Below are 20,412 nucleotides of genomic sequence, written 5' to 3'. Positions count from 1 at the left end.
AATTCTACTCCCTCTTCATGTCATGACTGCTGAAGAAAATGGCCAGGGATCCCCAGGAAATGAGGGAATCGGGCAAAGGGAACCCTGATAGATCATCTTCTAAAGGGAATTCTTAAGCCCCTTGATTCAGAGGAGCACCTTGGTATGGCCTTCTTCTGTATGATTATGGGTACCATATGTATGTCATCTTATACATGCCTATTTTTATACATCATCACAATAGCTAACATGTATATGGTGCTTAAGGTTTACAAAGTATTTGCATCTCATTTTATCCTCACAACAACCCTGAGAGGTATTATTATCTTCATTTTACAGATGGGGAAACTGAGGCTGAAAGAGGTTAAGGGTTCTTGCCCAAAGTCAAACAGCTAGTAAGCTTTGGAGGCAGGATTTTCAAACTCAGGGCTTCCTGACTCCATGTCCAGCATTCTTGTCACTATGCTGCCTCATTCTCCCCCCATTAGAATAAAAGAAAGGCAAAGGCTGTTTTTGCCTTTGTTTTTATCCCCAGTTGCTGGCACATAGTAAGTTCTCTATAAAGTTCTGATTTCTAGTCTTTCCTCTCTATTGTTTAATAGGTTGTGAGCATGGGTAAGTCACTCAACTTCTCAACTTGAATCTGAATTATTGGCGGGGGAAGGGGGGGGCTGGATAGGGACCGGATTTTCCTGAACAGAGTCCTGGGTTCTGATGTGAAACATGCCTAGAGGTATGGGCATTTGAGAACATACACACACGCTCTCTCATCCCAATGGCGCCTATGGATATGCACCAGTGGTTGTCGTGGAATGCACCAACATTTTTCCTTTGAGACAGAAACTATTTGCACAGCTGTTTTCACAAGCAAGAATGAACTTGGCCGCTTAACTGGCCAGCCAGGTCTGCTCCATGCCAATATTTCAAGAAGGGGAGAGGTTGGGCCATCAGTAGCTGCTCACTTCCCACACATCTTGCCCTCTTTGGTCTTGAGGTCATCGGGATAGGTCAGGATGATCAACTGAGCCAGGAGTCCTCTCCTAGGAGACCTGCCCTGCCCCTTTTCTCCTTTGTAGTTGAACTACCTGGGATAGCTCCTTTTAGGGGCCGGGGGGGGGGGGGGAGGGGGGGGTCAGGAAGCTGCTCATTCCTCATCTCACCCCACCCCACCTTACCACCCTTGGAAAGCTTGAGCTTGTCCTGTCCTTCCTCAGAAAGGCTGACGAGCTAGACTCCTCCTCCTAGAGGAATTTAGCCAGAATCAGATTGTGTTCCCTAAAGGCCTGGTAGCTTTGAAGCTGCAATCAGATTCTTTCTCCCAAGGCCTCCAGCCGGAGGGCTCCTGAGCTTATTAGTATCACTCATTCCCAGAGCAGCAGAAAACAGATGCTCCCTACCAGAGGGGCCTGGGCCCTGGCCCCGATCTGGAGGAAAAGAAAACGAGAAACCACAACGGCTCCAGCAGCGCTTCTCTCGCCAATACGAATCCCGTTCCCATCTCTGGAATCCCCCTGTCTCCCTCCCTGGAGCAGTATGTTTATTCTTCGGGTTCAAAAATGTGCTGAGGCTTTTGGCTTTGCAGCCTTCTTGTTTAACTCAGCGTGAGTGATAAATGGAGGCCAGATGCTCTGGGATGGCTTGTTTTTCTGTCGTTCGCCTGACAGGTGATATTTTTCAATGGCAAGGATACCCCACAGCCCAGTACACCATCCATCAGCCCCTGGGGGAAGAGGAGGGAGCCTTATAGTCAGCAGTTATTGTGATTCCAGCTGCTGCTAATAAATTTACTGAAGGACCTGAGCTGGCTCAGTAGATCCAGGCCAACTGATGGACACAGAGGAGAGCTGGGAAGTGATGGGGGGGGGGGCATCAAAGAATGGGAGCAGAAGGGAAGCTTTGCAGAGAAGGTAGGGCACAGAGCCACTCACTCAAGTAAAGCAAAAATCTTAGGAGAAGTAGAAAAACACCGAGGCCCAGCTTCTCCCACTCTCTCATCATGGCAGGCTATTCTATGCATCATTAATAGGACAAAGGTCACCATGGGAAGATCTGGAGGATATTTTATGAGATGGGAGGAAAAAAAAGAAAGAAAGAAATATGACCCTATCATGACCCTATCTACTCGGCTAAATTAAAACAAATCAATATTGGGGAAATTATCAGAGATTAGAGTGAGAAGCACCTTTCAAAGTCAACATGGTAAATGATACTTAGCCTTGTGCTTTGCATGTAGTCAGCATATGATATATGTTTATTGAATTAAGTTGAATTCATTCTCTCTCTCTCTCTCTCTCTCTCTCTCTCTCTCTCTCTCTCTCTCTCTCTCCCTCCCTCCCTCCCTCCCTCCACACACACACACACACACACACACACACACACACACACACACACACACCTCTCCACAAAAAAATAGTGTGCTTCTGACTTGGAGGCCGTGGGATGATGGAAAGAACATGGGGTTCAAATCCCACCTATGATACTTACTACCTATGTGTGACCCTGAACAAATTATGTAACATGACTAGGCCTCAGTTTCCTCACCTTTAAAATGAGGTTGTTGGGGGCATCTAGGTGGCACAGTGGATAAAGCACCAGCCCTGGATGCAGGAGGACCTGAGTTCAAATCCGGCCTCAGACACTTGACACTTACTAGCTGTGTGAACCTGGGCAAGTCACTTAACCCCCATTGCCCTGCAAAACCAAAAAGAAAAGAAAAAAAATAAAATAAAATAAAATGAGGTTGTTGGACCAGATGGCATCTTGGGTCCCTTCCTGTTCTAGAGCTGTAAGTCTATGATGCACCTCTCTAAACTGAGGCCATTTTTTTGTTTTGTTTTGTTTTTCTTGTTTGTTTGGGTTTTTTGTGGGGCAATGGGGGTTAAGTGACTTGCCCAGGGTCACACAGCTAGTAAGTGTCCAGTGTCTGAGGTCAGATTGGAACTCAGGCCCTCCTGAATTCATGGCTGGTGCTTTATCCACTGCACCACCTAGCTGCCCCTCTGAGGCCATTTTTAACAGCAAGCAAGGGTGTCCCTAGGGAAGCTGGGAAAGGGACCCCAAGAAGCTTTTATTCACTGCGGGTACAGCAATGCAAAGAAAAACCTCCAAAAATGGGCAAGATGTATAGTCCCTGCCCGCCAGAGGCTGGAAGGGACCTCAGAGATCACCTAATCCAACCAACCTGATCTTACAGGGGAGAAAATTGAGGGCCAGAGAAAGGAAGTGACTTCTCCAAAGTGAGAGGGGCAGGAAATAGGGGGATAAGACAGAAAGTGAACCCAGGTCCTCTGCTTCCCAATCTAGCCATCTCTCCACTACACCAATGAGTGCAGTTTAGTTTAACAATCTCATTGGGGAGATAAGATGCCACATAACCATTGCAGAAGATAATAGACGGAAAGTAGGCAGCATATGAGCCATCCAGCCAGTAAGAGCTATGGGCTAGAAGGTTCATGGAGGCGGTGGCCTTTGAGCTAACCCATAAGGAACTAGTAGGATGTCTAGATTGTGGTTATGTGTGCTTTTAGGGAAAAGAATGAATGATCAAGAAAGAAAAACTGAAAGGGGATAGTGGGTGAGCCAGCTTGGTTAGAGCAGATGGATTAAACAGGGAAACAGTGAGATATAAGGCAGAAAAAATAAGCCAGGAATTGATTGTGGCAAGCCTTGAATGTCAAACGGATAGGGTTCAGATTTTATTCTATAAGCAAGAGGGAGCTGTTAAAAACTGTGGAGCAGAGATGGAGGTGTTTTAAGGATAGGAAGAGGGAGAGAGATCATGGTGGTGGCACCAGTTAGGAGGTTATCATAATAGTCCGGGCACAAACGAAGGATGGCCTGACCCTAAGTGGTTATCAGGGAAATGGGAAAGCCAGGCATGGACCAGGTACCAGAGACACTGTGAAGGAAGGATTGTCAGGACTTGACCAACGACTGGGAAATGTAAGGGACAAGGATGAGAGGGAAAACAAGGAAGAGCAAAACACCACTCACTGAGCATCTGGAATTGAAGAAAAAATATAGGGAATCCAGAACCTTTCTCAAAGGGCAGGAAAGCTTGGCACCTCCAGAAAGGACCTATGGGGCACTGGAAGGGAGGTTAAGAAGAGAAATGCTAAACTCTAGCTACCCGTATCAAAAGTCACCTCCACCAGGGAGCCTTCCCTAATTAAACCTACCTGGTTCCAGCCACTTCCCCCATGTCCACAGCAAAGGAGATAACCATGGGAAGCCCTTTGTGAGCTTTAACACGCTCTATGCATGTCAGCCATTATTATTACAGTTGTTGGGGCCCCCTCCTACCTCTCTAAAGTTAACGCTGGACTCATTTTGCATATATTCTATATTGCTACTTATGTGTACAAGTTATCACCCCCAGCAGAATATAAGTTCCAAGAGAGTAGGTGCCATTATTTTTGTCTTCATGTCCTCAGTGGCTAACACAGTGCCCAGCCAGTAACAATGTTTGTTTCATCGAACTGAATAGCTCAGTCTACATTCATTTTCATTCCCTGAGGTGCTCTTTGTATCCTGGAATTGTCTCCCACATTTGTGTGTTATCATTCTCCTGTAGACTATGCGTTGTCCAAGCAGGGGTCTCTGTCTATAATGGGTGCGCTGCATATATTACTGACCACCTGGTTGACAGATAGTGTGAAAAGGTGCGACCCTGATGGAGAGACCTATGACTTTTGCTCCACCCTATTTTTTTTTTAAGATAATAAACAACTTTCCTCACAACAACCCTGTGCAACAGGGTGGAGCACTGGTATGAGCCCCATTTCACAGATGGGCAAACTGAGGCTCAGAAAAGGCTGGCTTACCCATGGTCTCACAAGCTAATAAGTTTTTGAGTCAAGATTCAAACCCAGGTTTCTTGACTAGACATCTACACACCACATGTGCGTTTTCTTCTTTCTTTCTTTTTTTTTTTTTTAAATAGAGCCGGTACGGCTCTGAGGTGCACAGGAGAGCCCTCTCACCTCCGGAGGGATGCTCTCATCCGAGTCAGAGCTCTCGTCGTAGCTGCTCCCGTCCAGGTTCATCTGCAGCAGCTGGTCAATGGTGGCATCCACGGCGCCATTGTTGGCGCGGAGTACACACTCGATGATGTCATAGTCCATGTTGGGGAACATGGTCTTGAAGTCCTCCATGGCCTGGTTGAACTCCAGGCGCCGGACCTGCCGGGCTGGCCGGCTGTTGTTGAGCTCCTGGGCCGAGGCGCTCCCCCCACCCCTCGACCCGCCATTGTTGCTGCTCCTGCGGAACAGGCTCGTCATTTTGCAGAACTGTTTGGGGAAAATGTTTCAACCTGGTGTCGAAATCGATTTCCCCCAGCCCTCCCTGTCCCCCCGCCTCTGCCGCTGCCACCCCCCACCCCCCACTGCTCTTAAATGTCACACCCTCACCACCTGGGGTGGGGAGGTGGGAACAGGGCACGGGGGGGGTGGCAGGGCCTCCCGGTCAGGAGGCTAAGTGGTCATGCTGTGAAGTGGCCCTCAGGGACTTCTCGGTGTTTGGCGTCATCCAGTCCTGAGGATGAGGGGATGGGGAGAGGCAGGGTTGTCTGATGGTGCCTTGACTGTCAGCCTAAACGTTGAGACATGGTGAATCCCGACCTGATGATGGGTTCCACCTAGAACAGAAAGGAAACGCAGGTCAGGGGTGGAGAGTAGGCAATAACATTGATGTAAATAATAATACATGGTCAGCCCCTTGGAATTCATTTTTCCTCCAGAGATGTCAGATTAGACCTGCCATTTTCATATTTGTTGTTTTTATATTTGCAGATTTGTTTCTTTTTTTTTCTTTTTTTTAAAGTAATAAACATTTTTATTTATAATTTTGGGTTCCAATTTTTATCCCTCCTTCCCTCTCTCCCCTACCCTCTCTCTGAAGTGGTAAGCAATCAGATATAGGTTATATGTGTTTAATTATGTAAAACATTACCATATTAGTTATTTTATATAAGAAAACTTAATTCAGATTTGTTTCTAAAAAACACTGGAGGAAGGACTCACTGACAAAAACCAAAAGGTTATACATGTATGATTATGTAAAATATTACCATATTAGTAATTTTACATAAGAAAATGGTGCAGATTTGTTTCTAAGAAACATTGGGGGAAGGACTCACTGACAAAAACTGATATGAAAACCAGACAAGAGTCTGGCAGAAATTAGATTCAGACCAGCACTTCACACCATACACCAGTAGAAGCTCTAAATGGATATGTAACACCCCCCCCCCCTCTCTCTCTCTCTCTCTCTCTCTCTCTCTCTCTCTCTCTCTCTATATATATATATATATATATATATATATATATATATATAGTTACATACTAAACACATCAGAGGAACAAGGAAGAAATTGCCTTTCAAATCTATGAATAGGGAAAGAGCTCAAGAGTAAACAAGTGATAGAATCACTAACTATAACTTGGGAGTTCCCAGCCTGATGGTAAAGAGAAAGTCTTGCACTCTCAAAATAACTCTGGGTTCATTTGGGTAAATGGACAGTTAACAGAATCACTCAAGGTAAAATGAACAATTTTGATTATGTAAAACTTTAAAGGTTTTGCACAAATAAATCCAATGTACTAAAAATTAGAAGGGAAAGAGATACTTGGGGTAGAAGTGTGGGGGAGAAATCTGTGCAATAAGTCTCTCTGATAAAGGTCTTATTTCCAAGTAATATAAAAAATTGATATAGGAACAAGAGCCATTCTTCAACGTTAAATGGTTTCTCTGGAATACTAAAAATAATCTATATTATCTTATTTTGAAAATTAAGCTGATGAAGTCAGACTAAACTTGAATTACAGACTTAAAAGCTAGAAAGGGGCGTAGAAAGCAACCAGTCTAACCCCCTTCTTTTCTTTTTTTTTTTTTTTTTAGTAAGGCAGTTGGGGTTAAGTGACTTGACCAGGGTCACACAGCTAGTAAGTGTTAAGTGTCTGAGGCCGGATTTGAACTCAGGTACTCCTGACTCCAAGGCCAGTGCTCTATCCACTGCTCCATCTAGCTGCCCCCCCCCCCCCGCCTATTTTCTAATTGAGCAAACAGAGGCCCAGAGAAATGTGACTTGGCCAAGATCACAGGTCCAAATAGAAGTGGCAGAGATAGGATCTGAATCCAGTTCCTCCAGCTCTTTGGTTCAGTACTCTTTGCCCTACAACACACTGCTTCTGATATGGTCCACTTCTCTGTAAATGTCTGATCTGTTATACTCTGTATATTTTCTATGCTCTAGATTAGTCAGAACCCTTTTTGGTGTCTTGGATGTTTTTTTCCTTGCTCCTGGCTCCACTGTAGGTGACCCAAACGTCATTGGTGAGTGCCCAGAATTCAAACTAATAGCAGTTAAAGCAAAACATGATTGGGAATGCAAATCTTCAACAGGAAGGCACAGTGCCCAATATAATAGGTGCCCAATAGTGCCTGTTGATTGGTTGGCATCTTCTGACATGGTACAGTGGGAAAAGCATTGACTCTGGTATTCAGAATCCAATCTCTGACTGAGAGCAACCTCCTTGAACCTCAGGTTCCTCACTTGTAAAATGAAAGCATTCAATCAGAAGGCTTCTGAGGTCTCTGGCTCTGACTTCTGGGGTCTCCCTGCCCTAAGTCTCTTCCCCAAGTGCAGGTAACTGAGATTTGGATGCACTTAGAATTTTAAAAATCTAATTTAGAAAATTCGAGTTCTAAGATTTCTAATAATTGTGTTACCCTTAGAATAAGTAATGATTCTTTGACTCCAAGGAACTTGGGAGTTGTTTTTTCTCTCAAATAATGTCCTAAACACAAGGAGACAAGTGGAAACCTGTTTCACTTTCACAGGAGGTAGGTTAATCATCTGAGCATTTCTTTTATACGGAAGTGTTTGCAGTGGGAGCAAATCAATATAATGGCCTGGCTTCTTCTCTGCCACTCCCACCCCCAGATTTGGAAGGTTAAATATAAACCTTTGCCTAGGTTTGCTGATGGAGTTTGATGAAGCTTGAGGCTATAAGGGTCAGTGTAAAATGACATCCCCAGGCAATGACCTGAATACCTTCCGTAAGGGATTAATTACATGCCATAAGATAGTAAATACACGTCTTGGTATCCTCCCCCTACCCACATATATACACACATCACACACTCCCTTCACCTCCTGCAGTCAGCACATGGATGAATCTCAGTAAATATTTGCTGAATGAATGAAGGAACGTGACAAAAATGTATAAACAGGCTCAACCAATGACAAGCCTTCTGGAATGGATACAGAAGCTTTAATATAACTAGAGAGAGTCATCCGAGGTGAAAATCTGATCTGGCCAAGGGAGTTAAAGGAGAAAAGGTATGATTGCTGAACACCCCACCACCACCAAATGAGCAGAATAGGGTAATGGAAAGAGAGATGACTGGGAGTCAAGAGATTGGAGTTCTTGCTCCAGCTCTGCTATTGTGATGACTTATAAGAATAAGAACTAAAATTCATTATATGCTACCTAGCATATGCCAAGCACTTTACAAATATTATCTTATTTGATCCTCACAACAATTCTGAGAGGTAGGTGTGGTTATTATCCCCAGTTTACAAATGAGGAAACTGTGCCAAACAGAGGCTAAATGATTTGCCCAAGATCACACAGCTAGTAAGTGTCTGAGGCTGGATTTGAACTCAGGTCTTCCTGACTCCAGACCCAGTGCTCTATCCACTGCACCTCAGCTTCCTCCTCTGTATTTAAAAAAAAAAAAAAAAAAAGGAGGTTGGATTAGAGCTAGAAAAGGAACTTCCACCTCTCATCTTCTGTGCTTCTATCCCAAGAGGGTCTTTATATCATCATGGATTCATGTTTTCATGTACATATGACTGAGTCTATAACAAAGGTTCTTAACGTAGAGTCCATAGACCCCAAAATCTCAAGAGCTCCATGAAATTGGATGAGGGAAAATTGTATCTTTATTTTTGCTAACCTTTGGTTTCCTTTATAATTCTATTTATTTTAGTTTATGTACTTTAAAACATTTTACTGAGGAAAGATCCATAGACTTCACAAGACTTGCCAAAGAGGGGGCTGTGATAAAATAAAATTTAACAACCTCATCCCTGATCTAATAGGTGAGCATTTTTAAAAATCTTATTGTTAGTGATATCTTGTTTATACAACACCTTCATTTCCCAATATTGTTTTCCCTCCTCTCCTGCTCAGTAAGCCATCCCTTGTCATGAAGACTTTAAAAGGGAGATATGCTCCAGGCTGGTGATACAGTCCCCCACCTCTGCAAAGAAGGGAGTGGACAGTTGGATTGTCTCAACTCTTGGTCATTATAATGAAGGTAAGAAATTGGATTAAAAACTTGAAAAGATGATGCCCCCTTCCCCACCCAAACACTTCAGCATTAGTGTGATTCCCCCATATCTAGTGCCCTCCTCCCTAAAATATACATATATGTGTGTGTCACATATGGGCATGTTAATATACATATATTTGTGTATACATGTACATTTGTGTAAAAATATGTATATATTATATGCATTTACATGTATATACATTTATATGTATTTGTTTTTTCCCTTATAGAATGTATGCTCTTTGAAGGCAGGGGCTGTCAGTTGTGTCTTTGTATCTATCCCTAGTACCCCATACAGTGTCTGGCATTCAGTAGGTGCTTAATAAATGCTTGGCTGATTGTCCTCCCTGCACCTCCAACAGCACTGAATGTTTGAAGGACTAGCACTTGGAACTGGGATCCCAGTCCCCCAGAGTAAGGATCTTACCCCTAGAAACAACAACAATAAAAATAGCTAAATAAAGCTATTTTTGTTACATTTACAGCAGGTGCTTAATATATATTTGTTATATGAATTCTGCCTTGGACATCCCTAACACAAAATTTTACTGAGTATATAAAGGCACTGTGCTAAGTGCTTTGGTAAGAATATACCAAGTTGAGTATGAGATTTGTTATCTTAAAACAAAAAACTAATCTCTTACTAAAGGGTTTTTTTTGGGGGGGGGGCAGAGCAATGACAGTTAGGTGACTTGCCCAGGGTCACACAGCTAGTAAGTGTCAAGTATATGAGGTCACATTTGAATTCAGGTTCTCCTGAATTCAGGGCTGGTGCTTTACCTACTGCGCCACCTAGCTGCCCCCAGTAGATTACTTTTTCTACCCTCCCTCTTCTCTCTCTCTCTCTCTCTCTCTCTCTCTCTCTCTCTCTCTCTCTTTCTCTCTCTCTCTCTCTCTCCCCCCCTCCCTCCCCCTCTGTCTCTCTTTCTCTGTCTGTCTCTCTTATGTGTGTGTGTGTGTGTGTGCACACACACCCCTCCCTCCTGCCTCCCCAACCAGGAAATTGCCAGAAGCACTACATCAGGACAGCTTTAGATCCTGCTGAGGCTCCAAGAGATAACATCTTTGTCCAGAACCGTGGTCAGAGCAGCTGTGTTCAGGTCAGGCTCAGAGCAGGCTCTAATTCTGGGCTCTTAGCCTCTTCCATCAGAGAAGGAGCCTTCTTGGGGCCAGCCCTGTAGCTCAGCTCTGCCACTACACATGCATATAAATCAAGCCTGAGAGTTATGGGCCTTATGCTAATGGACTTAGGCAGGCAGTAAAGCTGTCTGTCGCCTTCTCGCCCCAGGTAATTTAATAAGGGAGATGGAGCAGCTTTCTGTGCCCTACACAGTCCCCCTAGAGTGAAGAGCCAAGACTCTCCCCACTTCCTTCCCCATCCAGAAGTGAAAATATCAGCTGTACACATCTGCTGAGCCCTCCTGGAGCCCTTTCCCCTTGGTTCGTCTACCAACCTCTGTGCCACTTGGACCATTCCAATGGAGATCCAGGAAGCTTCAGAGTAGAAGGCTGGGGAGGTCTGGGCAGGGCATCTTCACTATCCAAAGGGGCTGCTAAAATCTAGAAGTCAATTCCCTCAGCTGGCTAGCCTTTCTCAGAGACCTGGATTCCCTTCCTGCCCTGGATCCAGAGAGTACCCATTCTGGATACCTTTGGTTTGCCTGCCAAACCAAACATCCCAGGGCCTTTCAGGAACATCCAGTATCTGCTGCAGTCAATGATCACAACCAAAAAAAAAAAAAAAAGTAGGGTTAAGGGACAAGCTGGGAAGCTCAGACTAAAGACACTTCAGGGAGTTACTTCAGAGAATTCTATGATATTGGAGCCAGGAGTAAGTAGCCTTGGAGATGCTCCAGGAAGCAACTGCCCAACGAGTATTTATTAAGCCCCTACGGTAAACAATGACAGCTCCAAATTTATTGTGCTTTCAAGTTACAAAGTGCTTTCTTCATAGTCACCCTCTGGTGAAAGTATCGTCACCATTGTAGAAATGGGGAAACTGAGATTTAAAGGATGGACAAATGAAAGAAGAAGCAAAGCGATGTGTTAAGCACAGGAGATACAAATAGCAAAGTAAGGCTGTCCCTGCTCTCACAAAGCTCACATTCTAATAAAGGGACACAATACCTAGAAGAGGACCCAGCATAGTAAAGCAACTTGTTCACGATCCCACAGCACTTTGATGTTTGTTTTTCATTTAATTTTTAATTTTGGACTTAAATACCTGAAAAGGAGCATTTCCACATATACACACAATAGAACAAAAAGAAGAATGCTTATAAAACCATGAATACTACTATAAAACCATTTCATGCTAATTTTTTTCACATGATAACTATTATATATTTAAAAGGAATAGGGGCAGCTAGGTGGTACAATGGAGAGAGCACCAGCCCTGCAGTCAAGAGGACCTAAGTTCAAATCCAGCCTCAGACACTTGACACTTACTAGCTGTCTGACCCTGGGGAAGTCACTTAACCCCAATTGCCTCACCAAAAAAAAAAAAAAAAAAAAAGGAATAGCAAGTTGTACACAATAGATTTGTACTTTCATATGCAATCATCTTTTTATTATACTGTGTTATGGAAATGTTTGTTTTATTCCATAAATTAAAAAAAGAAAAAAGAACATGCTGATCAATTTTTAAAAGTATGTAATAAATGCCACACCTTATTTTCAAAACTGTCTTGCTTCTCTGTAGAGTACTTTTTTAAAAAATCAATCAACATAGGGGCGGCTAGGTGGCACAGTGGATAAAGCACCGGCCCTGGATTCAGGAGTTCCTGAGTTCAAATCTGGCCTTAGACACTTGAAACTTACTGGCTGTGTGACCCTGGGCAAGTCACTTAACCCCTATTGCTCCACACACACGAAAAAATCAATCAACATAATAAGAGAAATGCAAATTAAAACAACTCAGAGGTTCCACCACACATCCAACAGACAGGCAAAGCTGACCAAAAAAAAAAAAAAGAAAAAGAAAAAGAAGGAAAACGACAAATGCTGGTGAGGCTGTGGGAAAATTGGTACATTAATGCATTGTTGGTGGAACTGTGAACCAGTCAAGTCACTCTAGAAAGCAATTTGAAACTATGCCCAAGGGGGCAGCTAGGTGGCGCAGTGCATAAAGCACCAGCCCTGGATTCAGAAGGACCTGAGTTCAAATCTGTCCTCAGACACTTGACACTTACTAGCTGTGTGACCCTGGGCAAGTTACTTAACCTTCATTGCCCCACCAAAAAAAAAATGTGTATATAAAACATGTAAAACATGCAATCTCTCTCTGTCCTCATCACAACCCCCTTTCAAAATTGAGAGTGCTGACAGGCATTATTACCTCCACTGGCATAAGAAGGGGTAAGAGAATAAACTATGTATTAGCCAAGGGCAGTTAAGGTGGTGTAATGGATAAAGCATGGGGCCTGAAATCAGGAAGACTGGTCTTCCTGAGTTCAAATCAGACCTCAGACATTTAGTAGCTGTGTGATCCTTGACAAGTCACTTAACCTTGTTTGCCTTAGTTTCCTGTAAATGAGCTGGAGAAAGAAATGGCAAACCACTCCAGTGTCTTTACCAAGAAAACCTTGAATTAGGTCAGGCAGTGTCAGACACAACTGACAAATGACTGAACAACAACAACTACTTGCCAGGCACTATGCTTAACACTTTTTACAGATATCTCCCTTGATTCTCACAACAACTCCGTGATGAAAGTGCTATTATTATCCCTATTTCATGGTTGAAGAAACTGAGTCAAGTGTTAAGTGACTTGCCTAGATCACCTAGCTAGTAAGTGTTTAAGGCTGGATTTGAACTCAGATTTCTTAACTCCAGGCCCAGAGCTCTATCCCCTGAGCCACCAGCTCCAAAACAGAAGAGACCCAGAGGCCTCCAGTATGCATAGGGCTCATAAGTGGTATGACTGGAACTGGAACCTGAATCTTAAGGTGATGTAACTGGGAGCTGGTCCCTCCTCCCCAAACAAGTCTGATACCTCCATCTCAAGAGAAGTCAGGGCTACCAAGTAGGAAGTACACCAGGACTTGGAGAAACATCTGCAGACACTCTATGCTGGGACATTTCAGTTTATCTTATTCGAGGTCCTTGGAGCAAAGCAGGAGACCAACTGTGACTAGTGAGAGAGCTGGGCAACGTGGCATTCCTGGCAAGGCTGAGGCTGGTGAACGGTTTGAGGTCGGAAGGGCTGAGCTGCAGTAGGGAAAGCTGATTGAGTGTCTAAGTCTGGCACTGGTGGTGAGCTACCCCACCCACACCCTGGCATGGAGGACCACCAGGCTGCCCAAAGGGAGGCAAACCAGTCCAGGTTAGGGAAACAGTATAGATTATAGCTTCCATTCCATCAATAGTGGGATTGGGCCCATGAGGGTCCACTTCACTTCTACCCTGGGCTGAGGGGGAGAAGGAAGGAAGGAAGGAAAAGAAAGAAAGAAAAATGGGGAAAAGTAGAAGAATGAAGATCCTAATCTCACAAAATCTGCAGAGATTGGACAAGGGCTATTCTCCCCTTTCTACAGTGGAAAGATTGGGAAGGAGTGATCTTCACCAGGGAACTTGTGATGTTTTATTGTGGGTTGTGATTATGTTCATCCATACAATGTGACTACATTGTAAACACCTTCCTGTGGGCCTCTCTCATTGAACCCATCTCCCTCAACAGCTTGTAAAATGTTATCCACCTAGATCTAGAAGAGACCCCAGAGGCTCAGTAGTCACAGATCACAAGTTGGAAAGGACCTTACAGGTTATCTAAACCAGTCCCCTCATTTTTCAGATGAAGGCATCAGGACTTAGAAAAGTTAAATTAGAAGGGATGCAGAAAGCTGGGAAACAATTTTTATGGCCAGTGCTTCAGATAAAGGTCTCGTTTCTAAAATATATAGGGAACTAAATCAAATTTATATGAATCCAAGTAATTCCCCAATTGAGAAATGGTCAAAGGATATGAACAGGCAGTTTTCTGATGAAGAAATCAAAGCTATCTATTCCCATATGAAAAAAATGGTCTAAATCACTATTGATTAGAGAGATGCAAATTAAAACAACTCTGAGATACCACCTGACACCTATCATATTGGCTAATATGATAAAAAGGGAAAATAATGAATGTTGGAGAATCCGTGGGAAAATTGGAACACTAATGCATTGTTGGTGGAACTGTGAACTGATCCAACCATTCTGGAGAGCAATATAGAATTATGCCCAAAGGGCTATAAAGCTGTGTATACCCTTTGACCCAGCGATACCACTTTTGGGTCTTTTTTCCAAAGAGATCATTAAAAAGGGAAAAGGACCCACATGTACAAAAATATTTATAGCTGCTCTTTTTGCGGTGGCAAGGAATTGGAAGATGAGGGATTGCTCATCAATTGGGGAATGGCTGAACAAGTTGTGGTATATGAATGTAATGGAATTCTATTGTGTGTAAGAAACAATGAGCAGGAGGAGTTCAGAGAAACCTGGGAGGACTACCATGAACTGATGATGAGTGAGATGAGCAGAACTAGAAGAACATTGTCCACAGTATCATCAATATTGTGTGTTGATCTACTGTGATGGACTAGATTCTTCTCACCAATGCAATGGTACAGAAGAGTTCCAGGGGACTCATGGTGGAAGGGGATCTCCAAATCCAAAAAAACCCCCCAAAACTGTGGAGTATAGATGCTGATTGAACCATACTATTTCTTTTGTTTTTGATGTTGTTTTTCTATTTTGAGGTTTTTCCTCATTGCTCTGATTTTTTCTCTTATAACATGACTAATGCAGAAATATGTTTAATGTTTATATATATATATAAAACCTATATTAGATTACCTGCTTTCTAGGGGAGGGGGAGGGAGGGGAGGGAGGGAGAAAAATCTGAAATTGGAAAGCTTATATAAACAAATGTTGAGAACTATTTTTACACGTAACTAGAAAAAATAAAATACTTTTATCAGAAAACAAGAAAAAAAAAGACTTAGAAAAGTTAAATAACTGGCCCGAAGTCACAGAGGTAGTGTGAGATGTAGGATTTGAATTCAGGTCTTCTGAGTCCAGTTAGGACTCTTTCCATTGTACTACACTGCCTCACAGTAGTTTATTTTTTCTTGTTCTGATTACCAGTTCACATTTTCTCTCTCTTTCTCTTTCTCTGTGTATCTATCTCTGTCTGCCTCTCTCTCTCATATATATATATATATATATGTGTGTGTGTGTGTGTGTGTGTGTGTGTGTGTGTGTATGTGTGTATATTATCTATCATCCATCCATCTATCCATCTATCTAGTATCTACCTATTTGAACATAACAACTGTTTTGAGGGAATCCCTGCAGGTGGGTGGGGCTGTATTGTGGACCTCAGAGGAAAAGGGAAAGCAGTGAAGCCCCCCAAGCTAAGCATTCTGGGGGTTGTAGTTTTGGCTCATCTTTCTAGCCAAGTCCACTGCAAAGTTAGGTTAGGGCTCAAAACATATGCTGTTCATACATACTGTCTTTCACATTAGACTGGGAGCTCCTTGAGAGCAGGGGCAATTTTTGCCTTTCTTTTTATCCCCTAGCACAATGCCTCCTATATACAAAACATTTAAGAAATGCTTGTTCATAATCAGTTTTCAATTTTCATCTAAGCTGGAACCAGGGCTGAACAATTTTTCTAAAGCAGGTGGATTTCATTCTCTCAATGCCAAACTGAAAATCCAGGGGTTCATCAGACCTGGCATTTGGTCTGTGGCCATGATTAACACCATGGGTAGTTAATACAGTTTTCTTCCATTGAAATAACCATGGAATCATAGATTTTAGAGCTAGACACCATCTGGTTTAATTCTCTCATTTTACAGATATGGAAACTGACAGGGAAGTTAAGTAACTTGCCCAAAGTCACACACAAGTTCTAAGTGGTAGAGATGGGATTTGAACCCAAGTTCACAGACTCCAAAGAGCAGCTAGCTGGTGCAGTGTAGGGTGCTGGGCCTAGAGTCAAGAAGACAACTTCTTGAGTTCAAATCCAGCCTCAGACTTGGTAGCTGTGACCTTAGGCAAGTCACTTAACCCTGTTTACCCCAGTTTCCTCGTCTGTAGAATGATTCATGTTCAATATTATTTTTCTACCTCTTCTTTTACCAATTCAAAATTTAAATAAGTGACATTTTTGGTGAAGTGGAAGATCCAGGTCTTTGGAATCACACCACTGGGGGCTGAAGCTCAGAGTCTATTACTCTCTGTGTAAGCCTAGGCCGATCCCATCACTTCTCCTATCTGGGCCTCAATTTCTTCCTTTATAAAATAAAGGGGCTAGATTTGGTGATATCTGCTCCAAATTCTATGACTCTGAAAGGGCCAACAGCTCAGATGTCTGTCCTACTGCCCTCTCAGATGGCATCCCCACTCCTCGGCTGGACTCAAGGGAGGCTGCCCCCCAGAAGTGAGAACTGGCTTAATCCCATCAGGAACCGAGGCATTCTGACACGCCAGAGAATCAGAGGCTGGGCTGAGCACTTGGGGCTTTTCAAAGGGATGACAGAGCCTTCTGAATTACGGTACTGCTGGGCTCCAGGGCGGAGTATAAATTACTCCTACACAGTCCACTCGCCAGTGGACAGTGTGTGTGAGGGAATCCCCAAGTGGGCCCCGGGCAGCCCAAGTTCCTGCCTAACAGTACACACAGCCCAGGAGGGAGGACAGGGGCGGTCCGGGGTGCGGGAGAAGAAAACTGGGAGGAAAGTGTGTGTGTGTTTGTCAGTGTGTGAGAGCGAGTGTGTGTGTGTGTGTGTGTGTGTCCCCGGAGAGAGGGGAGGGGAGGGTGGGAGCAGCCCCGACAGAGAAGCCTTGTCCTCCTGCTCCGGGGCCAGCTTGTTTTCTTCCCAAGCTATTACTGTCGTTGCAGCTTCAAAAGCCGGCTGACCTTTAAATGCCCAGCCTCCCTCTCCTGCCAAAGGCACGGAAACGGCTTAATGGAAACTCGGCTCATAAATTATCAACTGGGCTCAAACGTCCGCAGCTGTCGGGGCTGCAACAAAGCCGGCCTCATGCCCTCCCCTCCCCCCCCCCAGCTGCTCAGCTGCCACACCTGTGCCCCTGACTGCCGCCGGGAGGGGGCAGGGATGAGAGAGACACGGAGAGGTGGACAAGGGGAGATAGGGACGGAGCGGAAGAAAGGGACAAAGAAAGAGGAACAGAGAAGAAAAGGACAGAAAAAGAAACGGACAGACAGACAGAGAGAAACTGAGGAGATGGAGAAATTGACAGGAGACTTACATTGAAAGGGAAACACAGAAAGAGATAAAGAGGGAAACGGAATGAGAGAAACTAATATAAATAAGCTAGCAAAGAACACAAGAGGTGGAGTGGAAAGACAAACAGAGTAAGAGAGAGTGGGGGGCCCTAAAAGTCAGGATGGAGGAAGACCTCAGCTGGTTGCCGAGGGGGAGGAGTTTTCTGTGGAAGGAGTGGAAACCTGCTCAACCCTTGGTAGTAGACAATCCATCTCTAATACACCCCAGCCCCAGAGAGTCCTGAGGCCGGGTTTTAATTCCAACCTTACTGGGCTGGCGTGGAGGTATTCTAGTCCTCTGTGCCATTCACCCAGACTGCGGGAGTAGAGTTAGCCCCATACCGACCTTGGGGGGAATCCACGCGAAAGTTTCCATTCTATCCCCCTTGCCCAACTTGCATCCTGTCCAATGTAACAACTTTTTCTGTCCCATCCCTAATGCAGTGAAGTCATGGGGACAGAAGAAATCAGCTTGAGAAGGTGTTATGTAGTCGATCTATTCAGCGCTCCACACACACCCCCCACCCCCCAGGGGTGATTGATAATGAACCTCCCACTAAACCCTCAAGATTTAAATAGGAGGAAACCAATTCAGCTGGAGGAAAAAATGTTTACCTACTGCTCTTGGTATCTAAACACAGAACTGCTCAATTAAATGCAATAAATATTTGATTATTATTACGCCTGAGTTCAAATCTGTGATTTCATTGGTTTAGGGAGCGCTACCTTCGAAAACCTCCTCTACTAATGTGCAAGCAACAGTTCCTACGCTTTACAGAGTCCTTGACACGTTAAGTGACTTGACCAGGGTCGTAGAATGCTTCAGAGGCTAGACTTGAATTCAGGTCTTCCTCACTCTGAAGACAGCTCTCTCTTTAAATACTCTGCCATTGCTGGGGTTATAAAAGCAATAAATCAATCAACAGGCACTTATTAAGCATCTATTATATACCGAGATGGAGCTGCTAGATGGCACTAGGATAGAGTGCCAGGCCCGGAGTGAGAAAGACGTGAGTTCAAATCCAGCCTCAGACACTTACTAGCTATATGACCCTGGGCAAGTCACTGAACTTTGTTTGCCCCAGTTGTCTCATCTGTCAAATGAGCTGGAGAAGGAAATGGCAAACCACTTGCAGTATCTTTGCCAAGAAAACCCCAAATGGGGTCACAAAGAGTCAGACACGATAAAACAACGTGTACTGAGAATTGTCCTAGGCAATGGAAATACAAAGACAAAAATGAAGCAGTCCTCACCCTTGGGGAGAAATCATAGATTTAGAGCTGCAGGAAGTCTTAGAAATCAAATAGGGCAAACCCCACATTTTAAAGATGAGGAAACTGAGGTTCAAAGAAACTGAGCTTCTTGCTCCAGGCCCCAGAGATACAGCATGATGGGGCTAGGGGGCGGCTAGGTGGCGCAGTGGATAAAGCACCGGCCCTGGATTCAGGAGTTCCTGAGTTCAAATCCAGCCTCAGACACTTGACATTTACTGGCTGTGTGACCCTGGGCAAGTCACTTAACCCCATTGCCCCATAAAAAAAAAGATGGGGCTAGGATTCAAAACCAGGAACTGGACCCCCAAACCAGCACTTTCCTGACTATATTGCCACCATATTTACCTACCCTAAAGTACACTACTGTTCCCAGGTGAATCTGAGGTTGGAAACCTGCTTGGGAGCTGAACAATCTGCAGGGAGGGAGGAGAGAGGGTAAAAAGCCCTTCTGTCGCAGGGTCTTCCCCCGACACCATTCAAGTCTCTTTGTTTTCGTATCCTCCCATAGGAGGGATGCAAGTATACAGTAGGCAAGGTTTAAACTTTGTCCTTTTGCCCCAAGTTTGAACACTTCACCTTCTGTGGTTATTGTCCCCTGGGGTTTTTGAGCCTTGCCTATGACACACCCAACTTCTCATAATCAAATGAGATAGCATGTGAATTGTTTTATAAACCTTAAGGTGCTATATAGATGCTAGCTATTATTAATCATTTAAAGCAAAATTCATAACTTCCTATATGGGAAAGTCAATTTTCTGATATTAAAAAGGTTTACATTTGTAAAAATGTAAAAGTGGGTTTTTTTCCCCTAACCTCTCCACACATTGGGTCCTTGTCACTGCTTGCCTAGTCCTGTGGTGAAGCCCCAGATGTTTCCCTCTTCATTAGAAGTAAGAGGTTTCAAAGAGCATACATCTAATTCCATCCCTTCACTTCCCCATGAGGAAGCTGAGGCTGATTGGTGCAGAGCTGGCATCCCAACCCAAGTCCTCTGACTCCAGATTTAACACCCTTCCTTCTACTCCAGGTTGTCTCTCTGGAGGCGGTAAAGCTAATTCGGGATCATCTCCACAACACTCCCTCCTCCCATCTCACAGCGCACACACCCAAACACACCATTCTTAGCCCAGACATTTAATCCAGGCACCTGGCAGAGTAAAGATCAAAGCCGTCAAGCTGAAGCCAGAAAGAGCCAGCAATCATCACCCCCACCCTTCTCTCTTCCTCTTCCTCCATCTTCTCACCCTCTCCTCCTGGCTGGTTGGTAATTTCTGGGAGAGAACTGGAGGGCGTGCATAAGTTACAGGGGGAATCACCCAGACTGTAGGAGCAAACTCAACCCTCACTCAGCCATTCTGTCCTAGAGCAAAGAGGCGACCAACAAACAGCTCAAGTTACACAGACATAGAGTTGGTTGGGCTCCAACCATGATCTCATCGTGCCTGGGCCAAGCTGAACAGCTCCTGCTGTTTGAGAAGAAGCAATCAGCAGCCCAGCCTGCCCCCCCACACACACCTCCACGACAGCCTTTCTGCTGCTCATGC

General features: G+C 44.3%; 1 protein-coding gene across 7 annotated transcripts in view; it reads right to left on the bottom strand.

The window, feature by feature from the left end:
* The window catches only part of CUEDC1 (CUE domain containing 1), a 127,474-nt gene that overhangs the window by 28,914 nt on the left and 78,148 nt on the right, over window positions 1–20,412 (bottom strand). For 5 of the 7 annotated variants that reach the window (XM_043964776.1, XM_043964780.1, XM_043964781.1 and 2 more), the window contains one exon: window positions 4,962–5,614. In XM_043964776.1, the coding sequence (XP_043820711.1) occupies window positions 4,962–5,258 (297 nt within the window). In that variant the 5' untranslated portion in view covers window positions 5,259–5,614. The remainder of the gene's footprint in view (window positions 1–4,961; window positions 5,615–20,412) is intronic. The other 2 variants (XM_043964779.1, XM_043964777.1) reach the window with 2 other exon arrangements.

The sequence above is a fragment of the Dromiciops gliroides genome, chromosome 4 (assembly GCF_019393635.1).
Source record: "Dromiciops gliroides isolate mDroGli1 chromosome 4, mDroGli1.pri, whole genome shotgun sequence".
NCBI lineage: Eukaryota > Metazoa > Chordata > Mammalia > Microbiotheria > Microbiotheriidae > Dromiciops > Dromiciops gliroides.
Note: the sequence above shows the minus strand (reverse complement) of the source record. Positions and strands in the feature narration are given on the sequence as shown.